Source organism: Balaenoptera acutorostrata, chromosome 2 (assembly GCF_949987535.1).
Source record: "Balaenoptera acutorostrata chromosome 2, mBalAcu1.1, whole genome shotgun sequence".
Taxonomy (NCBI): domain Eukaryota; kingdom Metazoa; phylum Chordata; class Mammalia; order Artiodactyla; family Balaenopteridae; genus Balaenoptera; species Balaenoptera acutorostrata.
The window spans coordinates 62,662,630-62,687,463 of NC_080065.1; the positions used below are offsets into that span (position 1 = coordinate 62,662,630).

At 36.3% G+C, this 24,834-nt stretch overlaps 1 protein-coding gene across 2 annotated transcripts in view; it reads right to left on the bottom strand.

Annotated features, from left to right (window-relative positions):
* Positions 1-24,834, bottom strand: part of CERT1 (ceramide transporter 1) — a 128,479-nt gene that overhangs the window by 10,720 nt on the left and 92,925 nt on the right. The window contains exons 10-15 of one of the 2 annotated variants that reach the window (XM_007175902.3): positions 18,470-18,556; positions 16,286-16,378; positions 15,699-15,776; positions 9,745-9,840; positions 2,135-2,267; positions 1,218-1,288 (exon numbers count right to left, since the gene is read on the bottom strand). In XM_007175902.3, coding sequence (XP_007175964.2) covers positions 1,218-1,288; positions 2,135-2,267; positions 9,745-9,840; positions 15,699-15,776; positions 16,286-16,378; positions 18,470-18,556 — 558 coding nt within the window. The remainder of the gene's footprint in view (positions 1-1,217; positions 1,289-2,134; positions 2,268-9,744; positions 9,841-15,698; positions 15,777-16,285; positions 16,379-18,469; positions 18,557-24,834) is intronic. The other variant, XM_007175901.3, reaches the window with a different exon arrangement.

Genomic DNA, 24,834 nt, shown 5'->3' on the forward strand with positions numbered 1-24,834 from the left:
TTTATTCAAACAATTACAACTGTAACTTAAATTTTGTTACATATAAAGTACATTATTTTAATAATTTTTAGTTTTATTTTTCCAGAAATAATCCTAATATAACCTATATATTCCTCCCCTCCATCTACTATTTACCAAGTGAAGTACTTTCAGCAGACCATTTTCCAGGATCAATTATCTTCACAGAATAAGAGTCTTCTGATTCTAAATGACTGGTCATTTATTTTCATTGCAAGTTACAGGACAACTAATATTTTAAAGTCTACTAAATTTTAGACTTCGCTTTAGACCCCCCCTAAATCAGTAGGTTGAAACAGAATCTTCATTGTTATATATTTCTTGAGTAGCTGTCATGTAAAAGGAAGCCTAGGTCATAGTCATTAAATATAAGATGCCTCAGATGACAAGACTGAGCTCAAGATATACACAGCAAACCTAAAATATTTTCAAATATTCAGCTCAGTTAAAAATTATTTTAAAAAAGAAAAATGAAGTACTTACTGAATTATCATGTTTCTTATATAACATACAATATTGTTTTTGGTGGCTCTCTACAAATTTTTAATTTATTTTATTATTGTTTATTCAATATAATATTTGGCAATTTTCAGAAAGGAAACAGAGCAGAATAAGATAAGAGAAATATTCTATAATTTAAATATCTACATTAACAGAGGAAGAAATGAAGTGAAAGGCAACCAATTTAAATGACAATGTTTCTTTGTGCTCTGGTGTATGACCATCCTCTCAATAGCTGATGCTCAGCAATTTTCCCTTGATGTCAGATAATCCACTTAGATCACGTTTACTTCTGAGTCTTAACATAGACTAATAACATACTTTGCATTTCTCTATTATTCTCACAGGAAACTGATTCACTTTCATATTTGGTAATTCATCTATCTCCTCTAGAGACTAGATGCTAGAAAAACATTTAAGTGGATTTTCATACTTTCTTTTCTAGACTTGAAGTTTGCATAACTAACTGTACATCTTTGTCAAACACACTGTTTCTGAATATTTCTCAGGTTCTTATTTTCACCCATTTCTGCTTTAAATGAACTGAAATTACCTTTCAAATACATGAAATTCATGAATTATTAATAAAGTCTTTAAATCTTTTGTGGCACTTAATTTCCTCACAAATTTTACTTTAGAGAATTTATACGTCTCTGTTTGAACTATGCTGGAATCCTTTTGGGATGAAAAGATTTTACCTTGTGCGTTTGATAAATGATGATTGCATTATCAGCTAATGTTTCCACCACATGAAAGTTTTCTATAGTTGCTGCAATGAAGAAAACATGTTAGTAGTCAAAAAAGATATATTACCTTTTCCCAGAATGTGATTACTGAGAAAGTCAATTACAAATGGACATTATACCAAAATGAACAGGATCCTGCCCTACATAGGCTAAGTCCAAATGGAAAGCGGTTTAGTATTAGGGCTATAGATGGTGGCTGTGAGACCTAATCACCAGGAAATCTCATTAGCTTCCACTGCAAGAAAGCAATTCTAATCACCATTTCATTACTAGGGCACAAATTATTCCCTAACACTATGACCCCTCCCCTCCCTATAATCCTTCATTTATTGAAGCTGAATAAGCTGTTCTACTTAGGTTTAGGTGACTATGTTTGTGAGAGTGTCAAACTGCCATTGATAAACATGTTGTTCAGAAGTACCCATATTTATGAAATTCGATGCCTGAGGGGATCAAATAACTCTAAACAAACCACAGCAGGATTCATCTACAATTTATCATGGAAACAAAACAGTCTAGGAAAAGAGAAGATGATAAAACAGAAATCTTTTATTTTAGTCCTGGCTTTTCCACTAATTAGTTCTGTGGTCTATGACAAGTCATTTGAGCTATCTGAATTTTACTTTATTACCTACCTATCACACAGGATTATTGAGGTAGCAGATCAAATGCTATAACTTACTGAGAAGCATTTTATACAGTGAAAAGCTCTATTTAAATGTAAGGTATTATCAGTTCCCTATACGATTCTCCAGATATTTTCTATATTGACTTTGTAAACCATAGATCAGATGTAGAAAACCAGGTTAGATTTGGTATTAAATTCAAACTAATAATTTTATCAAAATATGTTAATAATGGCAGCTTACTTTCCCAATCATTGCGAACATCAACATTCCAGAAGTAATTGCAGACCTCATGTCCTGTAACACCTTTAACTGCGTGGGTAGCTTTCAAAGGATCCAGAACAATCCCGTTTTCTTCTACTTCCCTTCTGTATACCTAGGATATATTTTAAAACATGTTAATACATATTGATAATTACCTTAAATGTAAATGGATTAAATGCCCCAACCAAAAGACACAGACTGGCTGAATGGATGCAAAAAACAAGACCTGTATATATGCTGTCTACAAGCGACCCACTTCAGACCTAGGGACACAAACAGACTGAAAGTGAGGGGATGGGAAAAGTTATTCCATGTAAATGGAAATCAAAAGAAAGCTGGAGTAGCAATTCTCATATCAGACAAAATAGACTTTAAAATAAAGACTATTACAAGAGACAAAGAAGGACACTACATAATGGTCAAGGGATCAATCCAAGAAGAAGATATAACAACTGTAAATATTTATGTACCCAACATAGGAGCACCTCAATACATAAGGCAAATGCTAACAGCCATAAAAGGGGAAATCGACAGCAACACAATCATAGTAGGGGACTTTAGCACCCCACTTTCACCAACGGACAGATCATCCAAAATGAAAATAAATAAGGACACACAAGCTTTAAATGATACATTAAACAAGATGGACTTAATTGATATTTATAGGACATTCCATCCAAAAACAACAGAATACACTTTCTTCTCAAGTGCTCATGGAACATTCTCTAGGATAGATCATATCTTGGGTCACAAATCAAGCCCTGGTAAATTTAAGAAAATTGAAATCATATCAAGTATCTTTTCCAACCACAACGCTATGAGACTAGATATCAATTAAAGGAAAAAACCTGTAAAAAATACAAACACATGGAGGCTAAACAATACACTACTTAATAACCAAGAGATCACTGAAGAAATCAAAGAGGAAATCAAAAAATACCTAGAAACAAATGACAATGAAAACACGACCCAAAACCTATGGGATGCAGCAAAAGCAGTTCTAAGAGGGAAGTTTATAGCAATACAATCCTACCTCAAGAAACAAGAAAAATCTCAAATAAACAACATAACCTTACACCTAAAGCAATTAGAGAAAGAAGAACAAAAAAACCCCAAAGTTAGCAGAAGGAAAGAAATCATAAAGATCAGCTCAGAAATAAATAAAAAAGAAATGAAGGAAACAATAGCAAAGATCAATAAAACTAAAAGCTGGCTCTTTGAGAAGATAAACAAAATTGATAAACAAAATTGACAATCCATTAGCCAGACTCATCAAGAAAAAAAGGGAGAAGACTCAAATCAATAGAATTAGAAATGAAAAAGAAGTAACAACTGACACTGCAGAAATACAAAGGATCGTGAGAGATTACTACAAGCAACTATATGCCAATAAAATGGACAATCTGGAAGAAACGGACAAATTCTTTGAAAAGTACAACCTTCTGAGACTGAACCAGGAAGAAATAGAAAATATAAACAGACCAATCACAAGCCCTGAAATTGAGACTGTGATTAAAAATCTTCCAACAAACAAAAGTCCAGGACCAGAAGGCTCACAGGCAAATTCTATCAAACATTTGGAGGAGAGCTAACACCTATCCTTCTCAAACTCTTCCAAAATATAGCAGAGGGAGGGACACTCCCAAACTCATTCTACGAGGCCACCATCACCCTGATACCAAAACCAGACAAGGATGTCACAAAGAAAGAAAACTACAGGCCAATAGGACTGATGAATATAGATGCAAAAATCCTCAACAAAATACAAGCAAACAGAATCCAACAGCACATTAAAAGGATCATACACCATGATGATCAAGTGGGGTTTATCCCAGGAATGCAAGGATTCTGCAATAAACACAAATCAATCAATGTGATACACCATATTAACAAACTGAAGGAGAAAAACCATATGATCATCTCAATAGATGCAGAAAAGGCTTTCGACAAAATTCAACACCCATTTATGATAAAAACCCTCCACAAAGTAGGCATAGAGGGAACTTACCTCAACATAATAAAGGCCAGATATGACAAACACACAGCCAACATCGTTCTCAATGGTGAAAAACCAAAACCATTTCCACTAAGATCAGGAACAAGACAAGGTTGCCCACTCTCACCACTATTATTCAACATAGTTTTGGAAGTTTTAGCCACAGCAATCAGAGAAGAAAAAGAAATAAAAGGAATCCAAATTGGAAAAGAAGAAGTAAAGCTGTCACTGCTTGCAGATGACATGATACTATACATAGAGAATCCTGAAGATGCTACCAGAAAACTACTAGAGCTAATCAATGAATTTGGTAGAGTAGCAGGATACAAAATTAATGCACAGAAATCTCTTGCATTCCTATAAACTAATGATGAAAAAACTGAAAGAGAAATTAAGGAAACACTCCCGTTCACCATTGCAACAAAAAGAATAAAATACCTAGGAATAAACCTACTGAAGGAGAAAAAAGACCTGTATGCAGAAAACTATATGACACTGATGGGAGAAATTAAAGATGATACAAACAGATGGAGAGATATACCACGTTCTTGGATTTGAAGAATCAACATTGTGAAAATGAGTATACTACCCAAAGCAATCTACAGATTCAATGCAATCCCTATCAAACTACCACTGGCATTTTCACAGAACTAGAACAAAAAATTTCACAGTTTGTATGGAAACACAAAAGACCCCAAATAGCCAAAGCAACCTTGAGAAAGAAAAACGGAGCTGTTGGAATCAGGCTCCCGGACTTCAGACTATACTACAAAGCTATGGTAATCAAGACAGTATGGTACTGGCACAAAAACAGAAATATAGATCAATGGAACGGGATAGAAAGCCCAGAGATAAACCCATGCACATATGGTCACCTTATTTTTGATAAAGGAGGCAAGAATATAAAATGGAGAAAAGACAGCCTCTTCAATTAGTGGTGCTGGGAAAACTGGACAGCTACATGTAAAAGAATGAAATTAGAACACTCCCTAACACCATACACAAAAATAAACTCAAAAAGGATTAAAGACCTAAATGTAAGGCCAGACACTATAAAACTCTTAGAGGAAAACATAGGCAGAACACTCTATGACATAAATCACAGCAAGATCCTTTTTGACCCACCTCCTAGAGACATGGAAATAAAAACAAAAATAAACAAATAGGACCTTATGAAACTTAAAAGCTTTTGCACAGCAAAGGAACCATAAAGAAGACGAAAAGACAACCCTCAGAATGGGAGAAAATATTTGCAAATGAAGCAACTGACAAAGGATTAACCTCCAAAATTTACAAGCAGCTCATCCAACTCAATATCAAAAAACCAAACAACACAATCCATAAATGGGCAGAAGAACTAAATAGACATTTCTCCAAAGAAGATACACAGATTGCCAACAAACACATGAAAGAATGCTCAACATCACTAATCATTAGAGAAATGCAAATCAAAACCACAATGAGGTATCACCTCACACCAGTCAGAATGGCCATCATGAAAAAATCTACAAACAATAAATGCTGGAGAGGGTGTGGAGAGAAGGGAACCCACTTACACTGTTGGTGGGAATGTGAATTGATACAGCCACTATGGAGAACAGTTTGGAGGCTCCTTAAAAAACTAAAAATAGAACTACCATATGACCCAGCAATCCCACTACTGGGCATATACCCCGAGAAAACCATAATTCAAAAAGAGTCATGTACCACAATGTTCATTGCAGCTCTATTTACAATAGCCAGGACATGGAAGCAACCTAAGTGTCCATCGACAGATGAATGGATAAAGAAGATGTGGCACATATATACAATGGAATGTTACTCAGCCATAAAAAGAAATGAAATTGAGTTATTTGTAGTGAGGTGGATGGACCTAGAGTCTGTCATACAAAGTGAAGTAAGTCAGAAAGAGAAAAACAAATAGCATATGCTAACACATATATATGGAATCTAAAAAAAAAAAAAAGGTTCTGAAGAACCTAGTGGCAGGACAGGAATAAAGACGCAGACATAGAGATGGACTTGAGGACACGGGGAGGGGGAAGGGTAAGCTGCGACGAAGCGAGAGAGTGTCATGGACTTATAAATACTACCAAATGTAAAATAGATAGCTAGTGGGAAGCATCCACATAGCACAGGGAGATCAGCTTGGTGCTTTGTGACTGCCTAGAGGGGTGGGATAGGGAGGGTGGGAGGGAGACACAAGAGGGAGGAGATATGGGGATATATGTATATGTATAGCTGATTCACTTTGTTATAAAGCAGAAACTAACACACCATTGTAAAGCAATTATACTTCAATAAAGATGTTAAAAAAACAAAAATCAAAAGAACCCAAACAGAGTCTAATGCCTCCTCGCTTAACTAAACAGAAAGCAGCCTTTGGGGCCAAAGACGGTGCTCCAGGAAAGCAGAAACCGGCTTTGGTGGCCTTTGGACTCAGACTGGAATTTAAAAAAAAAAAAAAAAAAAAAGAACCGAAACATGTTAAAAAAAAAATCCAACCCCAAAACTACAAACTTGAAATCATGTTTTCCAATTAGGTGCTTTTTAGAATTTTATGTATGAAAATATACTTATAAAAAAAAAAAGAAAATATACTTATGGAACATAAATATTCTGCCAAAAAGTTTAAAATTTCAAATTATTACCACATAAAAATATTTAAAACTAGAAATCCAAGGTAAACACCAACTATGAAACATACGCATATATGATGAATGACTAAATTACTGTGAGTTGTTGAAAGAGTAAATATTATCAATTTAAATTAGGCATTATTTACTGAACATTCTCAAAGACCATTTAACTTGGCTAAGAAGGCCAAATAAAGCTAGTTGGAACATAATCTCCTTAGGGACAGTGACTTAAGGCAGCTCTGTTCAATGCTGTATCCCCAACATCTAGAACAGTATCTGAAACACAGTAGACACTCAATTATTTGTTGAACCAATGATGGAAAGCTAAAATCGCTTAAAGATCAATGATATCTTGCTTTTAAATACTGAGGCTGCATACCTAAAGGTCTATCTTGCTTTAAATACTGAGACTGTATACATAAACTGCTGAACAAAATTAATTACTTCAAAATTATAGAGGGTTTGCTACTTTAGGCAGCTCTGTAATAAGTTCTTTTGAAAAATGAACAAACATGTTATCACAGGGAAAACCAGCTCTCAATTTATGGAGTGCCTATGGTGCCAAACACTGTTAGGCATTTCACATTATTTTTCTTTTACAATCTCTCTCTCCAAAGTACCTTCCCTTACATACTTATTCACGTTATTGGGACTGATATTTTCCCAGTCATGGAGACTGGGAACTCTAGACTTTTGATTCCTTCCCTCACATTTCACGTAGCTATTAAGCTTATTACTAATCTTCTATAAGACATCCAAAAGCTTGACTTTTCTACTATTGGTTACCTTTTTTTTTTTTTTAATTTTTATTTTATTTATTTTATTTTTGGCTGCGTTGGGTCTTTGTTGCTGTGTGCAGGCTTTCTTTAGCTGTGGCGAACGGGGGCTACTCTTTGTTGCAGTGCGTGGGCTTCTCATTGTCGTGGCTTCTCTTGTTGTGGAGCGTGGGCTCAGTAGTTGTGGCGCATGGGCTTAGTTGCTCCGGGGCATGTGGGATCTTCCTGGACCAGGGCTCGAACCCGTGTCCCCTGCATTGGCAGGCGGATTCTTAACCACTGTGACACCAGGGAAGCCCTGGATGCCTTTTTTAGGTAAGCTTTCATGACCTCATACCTGACTCTCTGAAGTGGTTTTCTTGGTCTCTAGTTTCATCCCTATCAGCCTAGTCCACCAAAAATGTTACTTTGTGTACAATGGCTAGCCTACTGCTACAGGCAACAGAAAATTCTGTTTAGTGGGCTATTTTATATTCCCCATAATCCAGCCCCAATTTTTCTCTCTCTAAAGTTGTAGGAGAACTTTTTCTCTACCACTCACTCCACGTGGAAGACCATCATCTAGACTATCATTCCTGGTTTCTCTTCACCCTTTCACTTCCTCCTCCTTGGGGGGAAATGGGGACATCTGAATGGTGAGCACAGAAGGAAGACTAGGCAGGCCTGGCTCAACCCCTTCTCCTGTGGACAGGATGTATGCTGGTCTGCTTTTGGGGCTTGCTCTTGTGGGGGAAGGCCTGGGACTATCCAGCTATGTCAGAAATACTATGTTTAGGGGACTTCCCTGGTGGTCCAGTGGTTAAGAATCCGCCTTCCAATGCAGGGGACATGGGTTCGATCCCTGGTGGGGAACTAAGATCCCACATGCCGTGCGCTGTAACTACTGAGCCCCCAAGCTTCAACTAGAGAGCCCATGTGCCGCAACTACAGAGCCCACGTGCTCTAGAGCCCGTATGCCACAACTAGAGAGAAGCCCGTGCACCGCAATGAAAGATCCCGCATGCTGCAACAAAGATCCCATGTGCCGCAACTAAGACCGGACACAGCCAAAAATAAATAAATAAAATATTAAAAAAAAAATACTATGTTTAATTCTGGGGTAACATATTAGCAAGACCTCATGGCAGCTAGTCTTCATGTTCTCCAATCAGCTTATTAGAATTATAACTAACATTTTGGTATCTCATTTGCCTATCTCCTCTATCTTATTTCTTAATTTCTTCTGTATTCAGGAGGAGAGGAAATTCCAACATCTAATATTGTATCTCATTTGCTAGAATAATTCTGGTCAAAAGTCTATACAAAACTCCTGAATACAAAATTTGCTTTGAAGTTTTTGCTCATGTTATATTTCTTTTCTAAAATGCCCTCACCTCACCTTTGTCATAGCCTTGTTTCCATTTCTAGACATAGTTCAAATGCTCCTCAGTGTAATACAATCTGTCTCAAATCAGAGATCTCTTTCTTTTCCAATTTTTCTCCACTATTCACCTGTACTTTTCACTCACTGTTATCCAATGGAGCTAAGTAATCTTTTAGATGTCAATATCCTCTTTCTCCAACCAAAGTTTCAGCTTGGAGGGAGTCTTATTAAACTTCTCTTTATTGTTAGCATAGCACCTTGGGCATGAAGTAATCCAAAGTTCAGTGCTGCTGCTGCTGCTTTTCAACCCAGCTCTCAATCTCTTGTTCCTTGCTCTTAATGTCTTCTGTGTTTAGGGATGTGAGCAAGATTAGCTAACCAATGTCCAAATATCAAAAAAAGATGCAGTGAGAGAAAGACCAAGAAGTGAGGTACAGACCAAAGAGGGAAAAAAGTGACATCTGGGCACAACATTTGGTATATTAAAAAAGAGAGAGAAATATCCGAAGAGAGAGCCATCAGCTAATTATGACCTGTTCATATTGAAACCCCCAAACTATTTTCTCCATGGCCTAGATAAAACAGAATGATCTGTGCACAGATTCATATTACGATCATAAAGAAATTATGTAAAAGCTAAACCAGGGAAGCAAAAGGACATTTTATTTCTCAATACTTAGTGCTTCTTTGATCACATGTAATAATTTATTTAAAAGAAATTTTTAAATGCTATCTTACTTATATCAATAGTAATAATATAGTATGATTGCAACAGGGCTGCCATTAGCAACCTACAACAATACACTGGGAATTACCTTCATTTCTCCTTCTTCTACAACCAACTGCCAATTGGCATCTCCACCTACATCCTGTAATGAGTAAGTCATGTGGTTCTGCACCATCTCTTCAACCTTAAAAAGAAAAATAGAGCCATAAGAATCCTCCTTCAATTAATAGCTATGTCATAATCTCTAAAACAGAATGGTATTCAGTTTATTTCAGTTCAGAAATGATGTTCTTAGAAAGCTAAGTGACCAAATGCACAAAGGTTAGTAGGTTTTATATAGTGTTGAAGAGTTTTAGTCCACATTCCAGATATCATATCCAGGTTAATGACAGGAAGGAGAAATGCGGTTCGAAGGAAGGTGCTTCATTCTAATAACATATTGGCCTAACGTGCATCAAGTGACCAAAAAAATAATTATTCCTTCCTTTATCATAAAATGCATCCTTACGGAGATAATGTCTTAAAGCATAAAATCATGGAACATTAAGGGTAAGAGGGGCGCAAAGAGATGACCTAGTCCAGTGTTCCTATGTTTAAGACTATATAGAGATATTAGAAAGCTCGTTATTTGTCAAGATTTCTCTACAAAAAGGTAAGAAGATTTTCGTTATTTTGCTGATAAGCTCCTCTTTTATCATGAATATAAGCCAACTTAAAAAATAACCATTCCCTCTATATATTTGATTCCAATTTCATTGTTCTAAACTCTTCTAGGGACGATGCTAATAATCATACACGCAAAGATTTGCAAATTATCACCTTTTATTAATAGTTCATTCTTTCTAAATTTCTAACTAAATTTCTTACTAAATTTCTTTTACTAAATTTAAATTGCAACCTCTGCTTTTAACTATCAAATTACCCCTACCCATCTTTTATAAGCAAATAAGGTCAAACAGTTCACACTCCCAGAATCCTCAATCAGATTTATTGGTAAGATTTCATTTAAGTGTTCTTTGGTAACCTTCCTAGTATGAAACATATTTTTAAACAGAACTGAAGTGAAGTGACAGAAAGATCATCTCTGAAGGAACTGGCACCTTTACCATCTATGCATAGACACTTGGTTTCTGAGTTCTATTTTCTAAACTTTTACTCATAATTTTGTTTTACCTAGTAATATTATTAAGAGAAGGCAGAAAAGAGTTGAAAAATATGCATATTATATACTTCAATTTAAAGATTTATTCCTAAGTAACATAACTTCAGAGGCTGACTGGAAAAAACCTTTGTGCCTCTAAAATTTTGAAATCTGCTTTGAGAGGGTACAGATGACTAATGTAGGACTCCAAGTTGCAAATGATACATACAAAACGTATTTTATTACCAAAAGAGGAAGAACAAAGGAAGTCCCAGTTAGTATGCATAAATAAAGCCTCAACAGTAGCGCTGGCTTGATTCATTTGTCTGTATCACATCATGATTGCGAAAAAATTCTTTTTTGATTTTTAGATCCCAAGATCTTACAAAATCTTCAGATCTGAATACGTATGTACTTTTTAGGTACGACACTGGGAGTTAAGAACACCCATATTTATTATGAGATTAGAGGCAGAAAGAAATGTTTCCCCCAAATAGGCCCTACTTTAAATGGATTACTTGTGAAAGAAGAATGTTAAGGATTTTATTCTGCTAAAAAACAAAGAGAGTTCTGTTTAAAAAAAACTTTAGTGCCATTAAGCTCTTTCGTTGAAAAATACTGCAGGTAACTGTGTTTCTGTTTAGGAGATTATTCCTAAATTAGTTATTTCAAATGTTTGAAAAATGAGAAGGTGTTTTTGATTTATGTTTTGGTGCAAAAGAAACCAGAGTCCACAAATATAAATTGAGAGAAGGTAACTTAAGTTTGAAACCATGTACAGTAAATGCATTCAACATTGTCTTGCTAGATAGATGAAAGAATAGTTACCACTGCATCTATGGAAAAGTTTTCAGTCTTTTGTCCTCATTTACTTCCTTAAGAGGGCTTGAAAAAGTCCAACAGAGAAACAAACAAGATGTATTCAGTATTGTGCTCCTAGGAAATTAACGAAACTATCGAAGTACCCAATTACTGTACTAACCATGTCTGCAAAGCCTTCATCAAGGAATCTTTATCCATTATGGTATATTCCCCGAGGTAATAACATTAAGGTTAAAAAGAAAGATGATACTGGTAAAATTTCACTATTATGAATTTTATGTTAAAATATGCAGTAGCCAATGTTACTACAGGGGCAATGACCTGGGCACATGTGACCACACTCACATTTCAGATATAAACCTAAAGATGCTCCATTTACTGTTTTCAGTTACGACTCTATATCAAAAATAAGTGGGAAACTAGGGACCATTAATTGGATGACAAGAATAAACGTATGCCAAATTTTCTACCTTATTAGGTTCAAAATTTGATATACTAGAAAATAATGTTACTAGAAACATCTATCACTTAAAAAAAAAAAGGCTGAATTTTACACTAAGCATAATTTCAGGAATCATGCCCTTGATTTTTTTGCACCTTACATACAGTCTTTATAACAAATTAACTATGAAAAAACTGAAGACAAAACAGATTTGAAATAGAGGTGATGGCACTCCAATTCTTACTTTTTCTTTCACTTCACATTTGAACCACTCAGTATGCCATTTTAGGAGGCTAGATCTAATTGGACCTTTCTAACATTATTAATATAGAAACTTTAAAAGAAAATTGTCCTTTGATGGTACAACAAAATTGTATTGAACAAAAGTCTCAGAAGGGCTCAAACAGAGCTTGGATCTCTTTTTCTTACCCATGTGAAAGGAATACAACTATGCTTATTGTTACAGTCATAAAGGGATCTGTTGGATACAATAATTTATTAATAACAAATTAACAGTTTACTGTTAACCCAAAAGAAAAATGGTCAAGGACATGAATAGCCAATTCCCTGAAAAATGCAAATAGCCAAGAAGAAAAATAACACTTTTATTCTATCAGATTGGCAAATATTTACTGAATAATAATATTCAGTGTCAGTATAGCAAAAGAAAACTGACCTGGGAGTGTAGCTGGTTCGACTTCTCTAATGAACAGTTTGGCAATAAGAATAAAAAACTTGGGTGTGTGCATGGCCTTTGTCCTAAAAATTCTACTTCTAGAAATATATTCTAAGGAAATAATTGGATAAGTGTACAAAGATGTACATGCAAGGATGCTGTATATGCAAGGATGCCTATGTAGCACTATTTATTACATAATAGAGACTAACTGAATATAAACTAAATGTTCAATATTAGGTGAGTAGGTAAATCTAGTATGCATATCCATACAATAGACAAGGAGATCTAGACCTATATTTACTGATGGGAAGATGGGCCTAATTATATGTGCGCTTTAAAAAAACAAAACAGCTAGTTACAAAACAGTATATATAGAATTACCTACTTTGGTAGAAAAAAAACAATTACTAAGGTGTGTGTAATTATCAATATGTGACTGATTTTATTTAATTTACACATATGTGGAAAAAGGATATGCATAAGAATATTAATAGTTACCTAGTAATTTCATTTTATTTACTTTCTAGTTCTGCTAAATTAGCATTCTATTACTTATATTGATACAATCAAAAAGGGAGGGGTAAAATAAATAGTTACCACAACAATGATGTTACTTACTATGGACAAAAGTGGGAAAAAGCTTTACGCAGAACTGTTTTTGCAATGGTGATGCTCATCATATATTAACCCACAGATGTACTACCCACCCTTTGATTTTCTTTTTTTCTTTCCCCCAACTAAGGATGCTTTTTATTTCCCTTTGATTTCTGAGGTGACATCTTTAGGTGGTAACTGTTATAGAAATAAATGTGGCCAAGAAGATCCATTTATAAATCTAAGTCTTTCCTACATTCTATACACTTTCATTGAGAGCTACTTCACTTCCAACATCTGTCCATCAGACAGATACAGATTCATGTGTTGCTACTAATTTCCTAGTAGAGTCACATATTTTATTTGAAGTTATTTTCAGGGCATCTCTCAGTTCTACATTTAAGTATCCTACTCAAGCAGGACTATGACCATTATTTCAACAAGAACAAAACAGTCATGAGCCAAGACTTATATGTAGATAGCAAAGCCAAATTAATCAATAGTTAACTGCCAGAGCCCAAGTCTGCTAATGACAACAAATACTTTAGCAAGGAAAATAAATGCTTGAAGACCTCAATGTTGTCTTCCTTCATTTCCTCTTCTGGAATATAAAACAGTAGACTAATCAAAAGTTTAAAAACAGAATCGGATCAATAACGAGCATCATACACTAGAAAAAAAAATACTAGAAAGATTATTCTCAACTTATACAAAAAAGTTACACAAAAAATTAGGTAAAGAAGCTACAATTTGACAGTCTTATAAAAATCTGCACACCTGCTTCTCAGTGATATTTCACCTGTATTCGAAGGCTTTCAGCTGTTTTATATATCTCTATAGCTAAGGCCCAGGTCTGGGTTCTGAAGCCCTCATTCTTAGGCACCTATCAGCGGCTCAAATTCTTTTTTTGCTCCCATTACATTTTTTTAAATTTATAGCCTGTATATTTCCATATTTTAAGGGAAAATGGTGACCAGTACTGATGTCTTTTAGTCTGTTAATTTATTATTTTAATTCAAGGTGGAGTTTAATTAAGAATAAACCGAAGTCTCCCAGTATAATCTAGTTTGGTCAATGATTTATTGTGCATATAAGTCACTATTTTAAAAGCATACATAAATGAATGAGCAATAGGTAAGAAATATTGTAATAAATCTGGCTAAGGGTAATTTCTGATGAGGAACTGATCCATCTCTTTCTCAAAAATGTTCAAGGAAAAAAAAAGCTACAAAAGTCAGAAAAAAATTTGAGTCTTAAACTTAATTTTCTTCTTTATTACATAGTTGAAAACTAACGTAAATTTTATTTGTATGCCTGTTTTAAACTGACTTAAAAATTTTTTTTATTGGAACACTCTGATAGAGAAAAAATAATGTAGATAATTTTGATTAGCTCAAAGAAATAATATTATAATGATAAAAGCTCACTTACTGAGCACTTACTACATGCTAGGTTCTAGCTCTATCACGTTCCTAGCTAGATGACAGAAGCAAAGCACAGAGGAGTTAGAAAAGCTGTCAAACATCATGCAGGAAACCGGATTTAAACTTGGTCATTTTGACTATAGAGCTCAGGTTCTTAACATACTATGACATATTGCAATCCAATAAAATGCAAACACCATAAAAATACAAAGTTGAATGGCAAATATGTGAAGATTAAAAAAAATTTTTTAACCTAATGCTGATGCTAAAAAAATATTCCTCCATTGATACTTTGATTTTATTATGAGGGCAGAGATTGCAAGCATCCAGCTTCCTGTCCTAAATTCCTAACCCGTGCTGATACTAAATAATTTAAAATCAATTTCCATAGATTTATCATATGGACTGGAATACTCATTTCCAGGGGTAATTTGCCAAAGCAAAACGCAACCTGTTCAATGAAACTTAGTATAATGGTAATGAGACAAATTTTATTTAAAAAATTATTTCCCTGTTGAATACATTATGAGGTATTTTAAATTAGTTTAGAAGTAAGGCTTGAAACCTGCTTTAATGCTATAACATATCCTATAGACCATGTCCACAAAAGTTGCTGAATCCTGTCTGAAGAAACAGATATCACAGGATAGTTAAAAACCAGGTACCTTCCACTCGTTTCAATTCAATTTGAAATCTTTCAGGAGTATCTCCTATATGGCGAAATTCCAAGCTATTCACAATACAGGATACAAAGGGCACATGCAAGCCTGACAGAGGAACTATTTAGCAGATAAGGAAGGCTTTTTTAAATGCTTGATGTTACTATTTAAAATTCAAAACCAAAACAAGTGGCCTAACCAAAAGATTTCTAGGAACTGGGAAAGCAGGCTGAAATATAGCACAGAAAGACTCAAGTCCACTCTATACATTCATACAGTACCTGGGAGCTGAATCTGTGAACATCGTCAGAGGCACTGACTAGATCAATGGAAGACATGGAGGAAGAGCGACTATAGGGCTACCAGAGACAGACAAAGAAAAAACCAAGTAATCAGAACAAAGGCACAACAGAGCATTCAGTACCAACTTCCAAACACAAGATAAAGAAAGAGAGAACAAAGCACTATATGAAACAAGCTCAGCAGCAAGTGCTGACTTCATGCACCTATTATGTGTTATGCTCCAAAATCGAATGCAGTGCTTCCAATAATACAAAATAATACCACTTAACCCCAAAGGAAAAAGAGATCTAATATCACTGGCTACGCTTCTGGTTAACTATTTTGGACAAGCCACTCCCTATTCCCCCACCCTTCTTTCCCCCTTAAATAAAAAAGAAAGAACATTATGTTCAGAAGAAGATTTCTAACAGTTCTGGAGGATGTATATGGAAGAAAACATGTAATACCAAAAAATCTCATTACTTAAATTCAAGAAAAGGAAGAAGACTTTAAATAACAGGATAGTTTCGTCAACAGTGAAGAAAAATATATCATATACTTTTAGTAAACCGTGACATTAGCTTACCTTTTGGACAAATCTATGAGTCCCCACAGAAGAAAAGGCATCTCCAGATGGCATTGATGTAGGCCAATGTAACCTGACCTTTTCACTCTGTGACTAAGAAAACATATAATGTTAAATGGGAAGGTTTTGAAGTGTATTTTGCAGCTTAAGAATGGATAATATACCATTTAATTACTGAACACTTCAGTACTTATAAATATTTGAATTATGAAGTTACTCTAAAGATACAAGCCTTGCCAAATCTTGACACTTCGTGTATCCCAATTTTCTTCTTTTGGATTCCATAGATACTACCTTAGACCAGGGATCAGTTCTTCTATTTTTGCTCTCAGTCAGAACTTCCAATACCAGCATGGCACCATTTACCATGAGTCAACCTTAACACTGCTACCAAAATAATTTTCTTATCCAAACTCTGGCCAAATTATTCCAATCATTCCACATCATCAGGGCCCTGCAGGGCTGTATCATTTGAACCAATAATCATTGTTTGCTTCAGTTATATTCAAAAGAACATATCATGTATATCTTTGTCTCCTTTCCATGAAGGTATTCTGCCTTCATCCCATCACCTCACTCTTGTTAAGCTGCCACTTAACCTCTTTCCTCCTTCTCAGCTTGCTTAGTTTCTTCTCACTTATTCAATAAATATTTACTAAATATACTGTACCAGAAACTATGCTGTGTTGTGTGTGTGATTATCTTTGTCGTATCAACGTGTGTGGCTCTCAGGCAAAGAAAATCATGGTCTGTTTAATGACTTGTTTTTATCTACTGGAGTGTCAGGAATAGATTGATATTAAATGAGTTGATCGTCCCGTGAATATTTCTTTTTTCTAAAGCATACAGAAGTTTTTATTGATTCTCCTCAACTCCAACTCAACCACCATATTGATACTCAGTGGAGGAGCATTTTAGAGGCAGAAGGGATGATCTGAATCATCTTGTCCAACTCCTTGTTTCACAGATTAGAAAACCAAGGCCCAGAGAATTTAAGTGATACGTTTAGAGCTACACAGTTAGTGGCAAAACTAAGACTAACTTGTCTTGACCTCACAGTTTGCTATTCTTCATGAAATAACACATCTTAGATTAAAACAAAAGCGAAAACACAGTGAAGGGAAAAAAAAAAAACACCCAAAACACCCTAAAAAACCAAATACAATGCTGCAATTTCAGATATTTTTGGCATCCAAAATTAGAACTTATTTAGGAACTGGAAGTTCTATTGAGTGCTGTGTAGCATCTTTTGGGTATTAAAAATGTGCAATAAGCTTTTATAAATTAATGTGACAAACTTATCATCACTGATAAAAAAACAGGGAAATATAAACAAGAAAAGCAAACAGCCACTATTGCAGATGACTTACCCTCGGATAGATAGATCAGTAAATGGGCATAACAGCCATGACTGTCTTAGCAATCAGAGGGAATAAACAAGCCAATTTTTCTATGCAAGTTAATTTGTAGTATAAAACTGATACACATATGATTTATTTGCAAGATGCTTAAAGTCTTGAGAAGAATAACTAAAATTCATCTTTAAGTACCGTCTAGTGGTAATATATGGTAACTGCATTGTTGCAGAATTAAAGGTAAAGGATCAAATTAATCTTGAAACTAGAGTTAAAGGATTTTAGAAATGCCTTCCTTCAATTTCCACAGAAGGAGCTGGGTATAACTGCTGTGAATTTAATGATGAAAAAACACTGAGCAAAGTTAAAAGTGAGGAAGTAATTAAGGTGAAGGTAGTGAAAGCAATAAATGAGTTAATAATAAAAACTGAATGGTACTAACATAGAAGAAAAATAAATTCTTGGTCATCTTCCTTTTGAATTCATATGGCACTTGGTGGTGAAGAGAAATTCAAAGAGACTGTTTTACTCAGAGCAAATAAATGCTTTGTACTAATAGAATGATAATAAGGTTGGACACTTCAAGGGGAACAGGCAGAATATTTCCATTTAATTTCATGTTAATTATGCATGCTTGCTTTAAACAATCATTAGTCTTCTTTCTATTGCTTGGAAATTGGTCAATAAAGTGACTTATAAAGATTCTTCTACATTTGTGTCTCACTGTAGACAAGAGTTCATTTTTAGGTTATTAGGATCATGATTTCAAATTCTATTTATATGAATAAATACATCAAGGATTCTTAATAATTTTTAATAATATACATACCTGTTCTTCTATTTTATCTTGTCTGTCAAGAGCAGCTTCAACAGCATCAAAGAACTCTTCCTCATTAATCAAACTGTTTGGGCCTTCCTATTCAGACATACAGGAAAAAAAAAAGCTGTTGATTCAAGAAAACAGAAAACACTGATAACCCTGGCATTAACTCTAGGAGAAAGTTGAAAAGTGAACTGACAAACATTTCTGAACCAGTTAGTACACTAGGTAATACTATCACAAAGATGAACAACATATGCTCTGTGCAAATCAGTGCACAGAGTGTTACAATTAATTCACTCACTCGGTACTCAAGTATTTACTATATATTGACCGACACTGTGTTAGGGCAATAATCTAGAGCAGGGGGTTGGTGAACTATGGCCCGTGGCTCAATTCTAGTCTGCTGCCTACTTTCAGAATGGCCTTTAAGCTCAGAATTTCATTTTTAAATGGCTGGGAAACAATAACAACATTTTATGGGGAATTCCCTGGGGGTCCAGTGGTTAGGACTCTGTGCTTTCACTGCTGAGGGCCCAGGTTCAACACCTGGTCAGGGAACCAAGATCCCACAAGCTGAGTGGCATGGCCAAAAAAAAAAAAAAAGGAAAAAGGAAAAAAAAATTCATGACGTGGGAATTATATGAATTTAAAATAAAGCTTTACTGGAATATAATCATGTTCATTCATGTATTGTTTATATCTGCTTTCATGGTACAGTGGCAGAGTTGAATACCTGTGACTTGAGGACTTGTCCACAGAAACCATATAAAATTGCAGGAAGGTTTTAAGAACAAAGTTGCAGATCTATAGCCAATGAGAAGTACAGATAGGGCTTCTGAGGGGAACCTTCCTAAGCAAAGACAATAACATCATAGAGAAGGAAAAGGTGAACCGATGCTTGAAAGCCTGCTTAGAATGGTAGAGCAGTGGTTCTCAATCACTTGGGGAACTGCCTTAAGAACCTGTTAAAATGAAAATTCCCAGGCCCCCATTCGCAGAAATTACTTTTCAGTAGGTCTTGGGTGGAGCCAGGAATATGCATGTTTAATAAGTCCTCCAAGTAGTTCTAATGCAAGTAGAACCTCAGCTGTATCAGAAGATAAAAATATAAAGAATAATAGCAAAATGGAAACAAGCAAGATATGTATCTTGCTGTGATAAAACAAATTTAAGTGGACTATAAGTGGAACAATAGCTTTGCTGGGGCCCAGAGTAGGCTACCCCAAAATGTGCCTCAGTGGCATATTGATTATTTTGAATTAAAGTTACTTAAGAAATGGCCAATGCAAGAGGGACACTGACACTCCCGTCTCCCTGAAAGCAGGAAACGAATCTCATGTGAAATGCGTATTCCCTGCACCTGGAGGTAGGACACCATTATTGCCAAAGATAGGGAATCTGGTCTGAGAAGCGGAAGCCTATATAAACAAATCTTGTTACATTTTAAATTTACTACTCCAAGTCCAAACTCTGTTTAGACTCTTCACTAATTGGGCACCCCAAACCTAAGCTTCTTTGCCCTCACAACTTTGTTGTTTCTTTGTTGAAAGAGTATAAAAGCTGCCTGCTTTGGCCACTGCTTTGGTCCCATTTCTGTGGGACCCACACACACATGACTTAAAATTTGTTTTTCTCCTGTTTATCTATCTTGTGTCAATTTTATTATTAGTCCAGCCACAAGAACTCAAGAGGGGCAGAGGGGGAAATATCCCTCTCTACAACAGCTTCATATTACTATTAAACTTGAGGCAGGAGACAGATGGGCCCCTGGGGCAAACAGCTGGAGTTCGTTCTCTGTGGATACTCTATGATGAAAATAGGAGGAGGAGGCTGGGCCCTGCCCAGATAGAAGATAAGAGAACACATATTTCTCATTCTTGAAGTCAGGAGACCTTCCCGACTACACATGCACAGAAAGGCTCCTTGGAGGTCAAAAAGCGAGGGGGCGCCACCCCATAGTAAGTGATGCTAGCTACCCATAGGCCTCTTCAGTGGAATCCATCTTGGCTAAGAGATGTGCGTGCACACGTGGGAGGATCCTGAGATATACCAAATACGGACTCCGAACCAGGCAAAGCAAAATGATTGGCCAAAGGAAACCAGGAAGAAACTCCCCATATAAGTGATTCAAACTACCACAAGGGCGTGACTCTCCGAGTCTGCCCGTGTGTCTATCCACACGTACTGTACTCTTTTTTTCCTCCTAATAAACACTTTGTTTCACTACTTTCCGTCTTTGTGGGAATTCTTTTCTGCAAAGCTGAAGGGCCAGGGCCTTGTCACTGACCACTGGTCTAGTGGCTAGGATTTGGTGCTCTCACCACCGTAACCCAACCTCAATCTCTGGCCAGGAACCGAAACCCTGCTTCAAGCCTCTGCAAGCCGAGGCCACCTGAGATCAAACTGAAGGCTGAAAAGGCAGGCTTGGGTTTAAGTTCCCCCAATTTTTAAATATACAAAATAAGACACGTGAACAATTGCGGGTCTGTCTGGAATAAATCCGAAGTTGTCACTACTCCATTAAAAAGTATGACGCACCATCATCCCTGAGCTGCCACAACCTGGGGCCACACAAGAAGAGAGGGAGGAACTATGCTGTAATGCTTCTGTCAGTTCGCACAGGCATATCAGAAATCTTGATTCAATGTAGTTGTTCTTGTAGAGTTATGGGGATCCCTCAAAAGTAACTTCAAACCACACCCCCCCACCAACTTTTAATTTAACTACAACACACATACAGAACAGTGCACATCTTTATGAATTACCATTAAGTGAATATAACTGCAGGGGAGCAAAACGTACCACCCCAAAATGTCTCTTTGTCATGTGGATTATTTTGAGCTAAAAACAATTAAGGCGCAAAAGACTCAGGAAGAAACTTTGACCTTCCCCTCTCACTGCCTAAAAAAATTTTAGATAGAGGGTCTGTTCCTGGAGTAGAGCTATCACTAGAGATATCTGCAAAGAATATTGGCTAGGTGTTATGGCGGAAACTCAGCAGGGTCTAGAGACCAGAGCCTACTCTGTGTCCCACGGTTTCTGCATGGCCCAGCAAACATTTGTTTACCAAACATTTGCATTCCCATCTTGATGTGAATTGTCTTACACCTCTTTTAAGTTCCAAACCACTACTCCCACATCTTCTTTTGTCTTTAGCTGAAGATGGTATTTAAGGTGAGGGTTTCAGTCATTTTGTTGAGTTACTACTCAGTTTTCCTGGATCTCTCCCACATATACATATTATTAAACTTTGATTTTCTGTTAATCTATCTGTCTCATGTCAATTTAATTCTTAGATGAGCCAGAAGAACATAGAAGGGTAGAGGAAAATTTATTCCTCCCTGACATAACCATCTAATGACCAGCTGGATCATGAAAAAGAGTCCTGCAGGACTCCCTTTATAAAGCCAAAGCATTTCAGACACTTAAATGATAGCAGTATCACTTTGGTCTCTTGATATGAGAAAAATATAAAATACCCCAAATTTATTCTGAACTCAAACATATTTTCTAATGATTTAAAAATTCTATTGATCATAACCACATCTACACTTTAAAAAATTGTAATACTCATTCAATCTATTCAATTACATCAGAGTCTCAGGAGTTTACCAATTGGGAACTACAGCGTTAAAAATCTGAGGGAGAACTAAAGTAATTGGAATAAATTTTCCTTTATTAAAAAACTTAAAGAAACATTTTTATCTCATCACGCTTACCAAAGAAAAGAGCTATTTATTGCTGAATCTATGGGACACTTCATAGTCTTTATCTACTGGCCCTATTAGCAGCATTTCTTATGTTAATGACTCTCTTTGGAGCCATCCTTCCCCTGGAGTCTTAATTTCCCAGTTCCTCTCTAAGTAAGCACTGTTCTTTGGGTTCCAGGGCAGGCTCCTCCTCTGTCTACCCCTTAAACGTGAGTGCTCCTCAGGGTTCCACACTTGCTCTCCCCACAGCATTCTTACTCATTTCTGTGACTTCAGTCATCGTCTGATGATTCCCAAATTCACAGCCTGTCCATCTCTCTCCTAAGTGTTAGATCTTTACATCTAATAATATATAGGATGGAGTGGTCAAGTGAATGTTTCAACTCAGATGCACCATGTCTAAAACCTGTTCTTCCCTCATCTCCATACCAATCTATCTAAGGCAGAAACCTGGGCCTGTTCTTGAATCCCTCCTTTTTCCCTCACTCAGTCACCACACCCTTCAATTCTACCTTCCAAATATCTGATTTGTCCATGTAGGCTATCTTCAATTCTCACCTGTAATACTGAAAAAGTCTCCAAGCCCTCAGTCACAACAGTCAACTTCAGTCCACTCTCCTCACTGCAGGAAGGAAGAATGACTTAAACCCATTGCCTGAGGATACTGGTTCTAGACAGTCTTGCCACTCCCCACTTTTGATTGGCTCTACCCTCCACAGATAAGTGCTTTGTGTTACCCTGCGGCTAAATGCTCTCTTTTTCTTCTGGTCTCCAAATGTCTTCTTTCTTCTCAGCCCCTATAAGCAAACACTTTACAGGCTATTCACCTGGTTAACAAATACTCAGCCACTCATTCTTAAGGTTTTAGCTCAGACATTGTTGCATCTGGAAGCCATCCCTGACTCAATATCTTCACAGTGTTCAAGTGTTCCATAACATACATTATTCTAATTGCCTGTTAACTACTCTGTGTTCCCATTCAATACGCAGCTAAGGCCCTCAGGTGGGACCCTTGTTTACCTTGTTCCTTGCAATATCACCCAAGCCTAGCAGTGTCTCGCATTAGTAAAATCTTAAGGCACGGATTTAAGATTATAATTTCTGAGGCCACAGATGACAGAAACATTTAAACTTTATTCAATAACTAGAACATCATGAACGTTTGATAAGGACCAAAGTCATATTTTGAATTAGTGTCTAAAATCCATGCAAATGTAGTATGAACACAAGTAAATATAGATGGTTTAAAACTCCAAAAGGGGAAAAAAGTGTAAAAACAGGCCCTAGTTTATTTAAGAATTACATAACTTGATACTACAGGGATTTGAAATAAAATTCATACTTTATGGCAAGACAAGAAAAATTTAAACGTAAAAAAATTTTCTCTGCCCTTTGGCCTCCTCTTTCCCCTCTACCCTGTACTGTATACCTGCATTATGCATCCTGACCAAATCTTCCCCAAGAATACCAGCCGAATCCTAAGGTGCAACATTTTCCTAGCATCAACAGGACAACTCCTTAAAAGATAACCTTCTTTCTTGATCTTGTAAGGGGTCACATGACTTACCACCTTGTGCCTGTAAAACTGGATTGTGTAAACTGTCAATATTACGTCATTTGATGTACCGCCCTCTGTCTCAAAAAACTTATATTACTGTGCTTTGACTTCTAATGGGCAGAACAATTCTCCTCAATTTGGCTCAAATAAAATTTCTATTTCTTTCTCAGATTGACTGATTAATTTTTGTTGACATGCATGGTTTAGCTGGCAGGATATCAGAGATACCCACTAGAGGACACCTGGAGCCCACCCGGAACTGGTGCTCAGTACCAAGCATGGGTCCACTGAGCCCCACCAGCTTCTCAGCACTCCTCAGGTGTTCTGGTGAGCTCTCCTAATATCTGGATCTCATTGTTTGAGTAATGATCCTGAAATTTTATTCGAGCTGTTTCACTTAAGGCTTGGAGTCTTAAGGGGCACTGGTGCAGTTCTTGGGCAGGACTTCGGGGATCTGGACAAGGGGCCCAGGGAAACATAGGTGGCTGGGTTTTTGTTAGATTTGGCTTACACTGAAAAAAATGAGTTGATATATGTTCTGAACAAAGTTTTTGCTAGTGAAATGAGAGACTGAATTATTCAGCTCTGAAGAATAAGGGAGATCCACTACAACCATTAAGTAAATACTGCTCATCCAACGGGGCACAATAGAGGCTGATAACCTAGTGCTCTAAGCACCCATGGTGGTTTTAGACTGTCACAGGGAGAAACTGAGCCATGTACAAGAGTCAAACCAACCCAAGGTTAACTCCTTGGGGCTAGACTCAGAAGCAGCACATATTTGATCTACCACACTGTCCTCAGAAAGTTGTGCAGATCATATCTCATATCCCATCCGAATTAGGCTATGAAATAATGGGAAATTGTGCCTCAAAGGCCAAACAGCTCCCAGATGGACAGTCACCTATGGGAATACCAGCTGGGTTTATGTATGTTTGCAAGTTCTTAATCGGAACTAAAGGATGTTGGGCCCTGAAATGGTGAGACAGGTTCTTCTGGCACTCCCAAACTGATTTTTTTCAACAGCAGTAAGAGTTTTTCTCTTTTCTAAAATTATATTAGCAGGGAATAATATTTGTTGGGCTAGCTTCTTAGATCCTTTG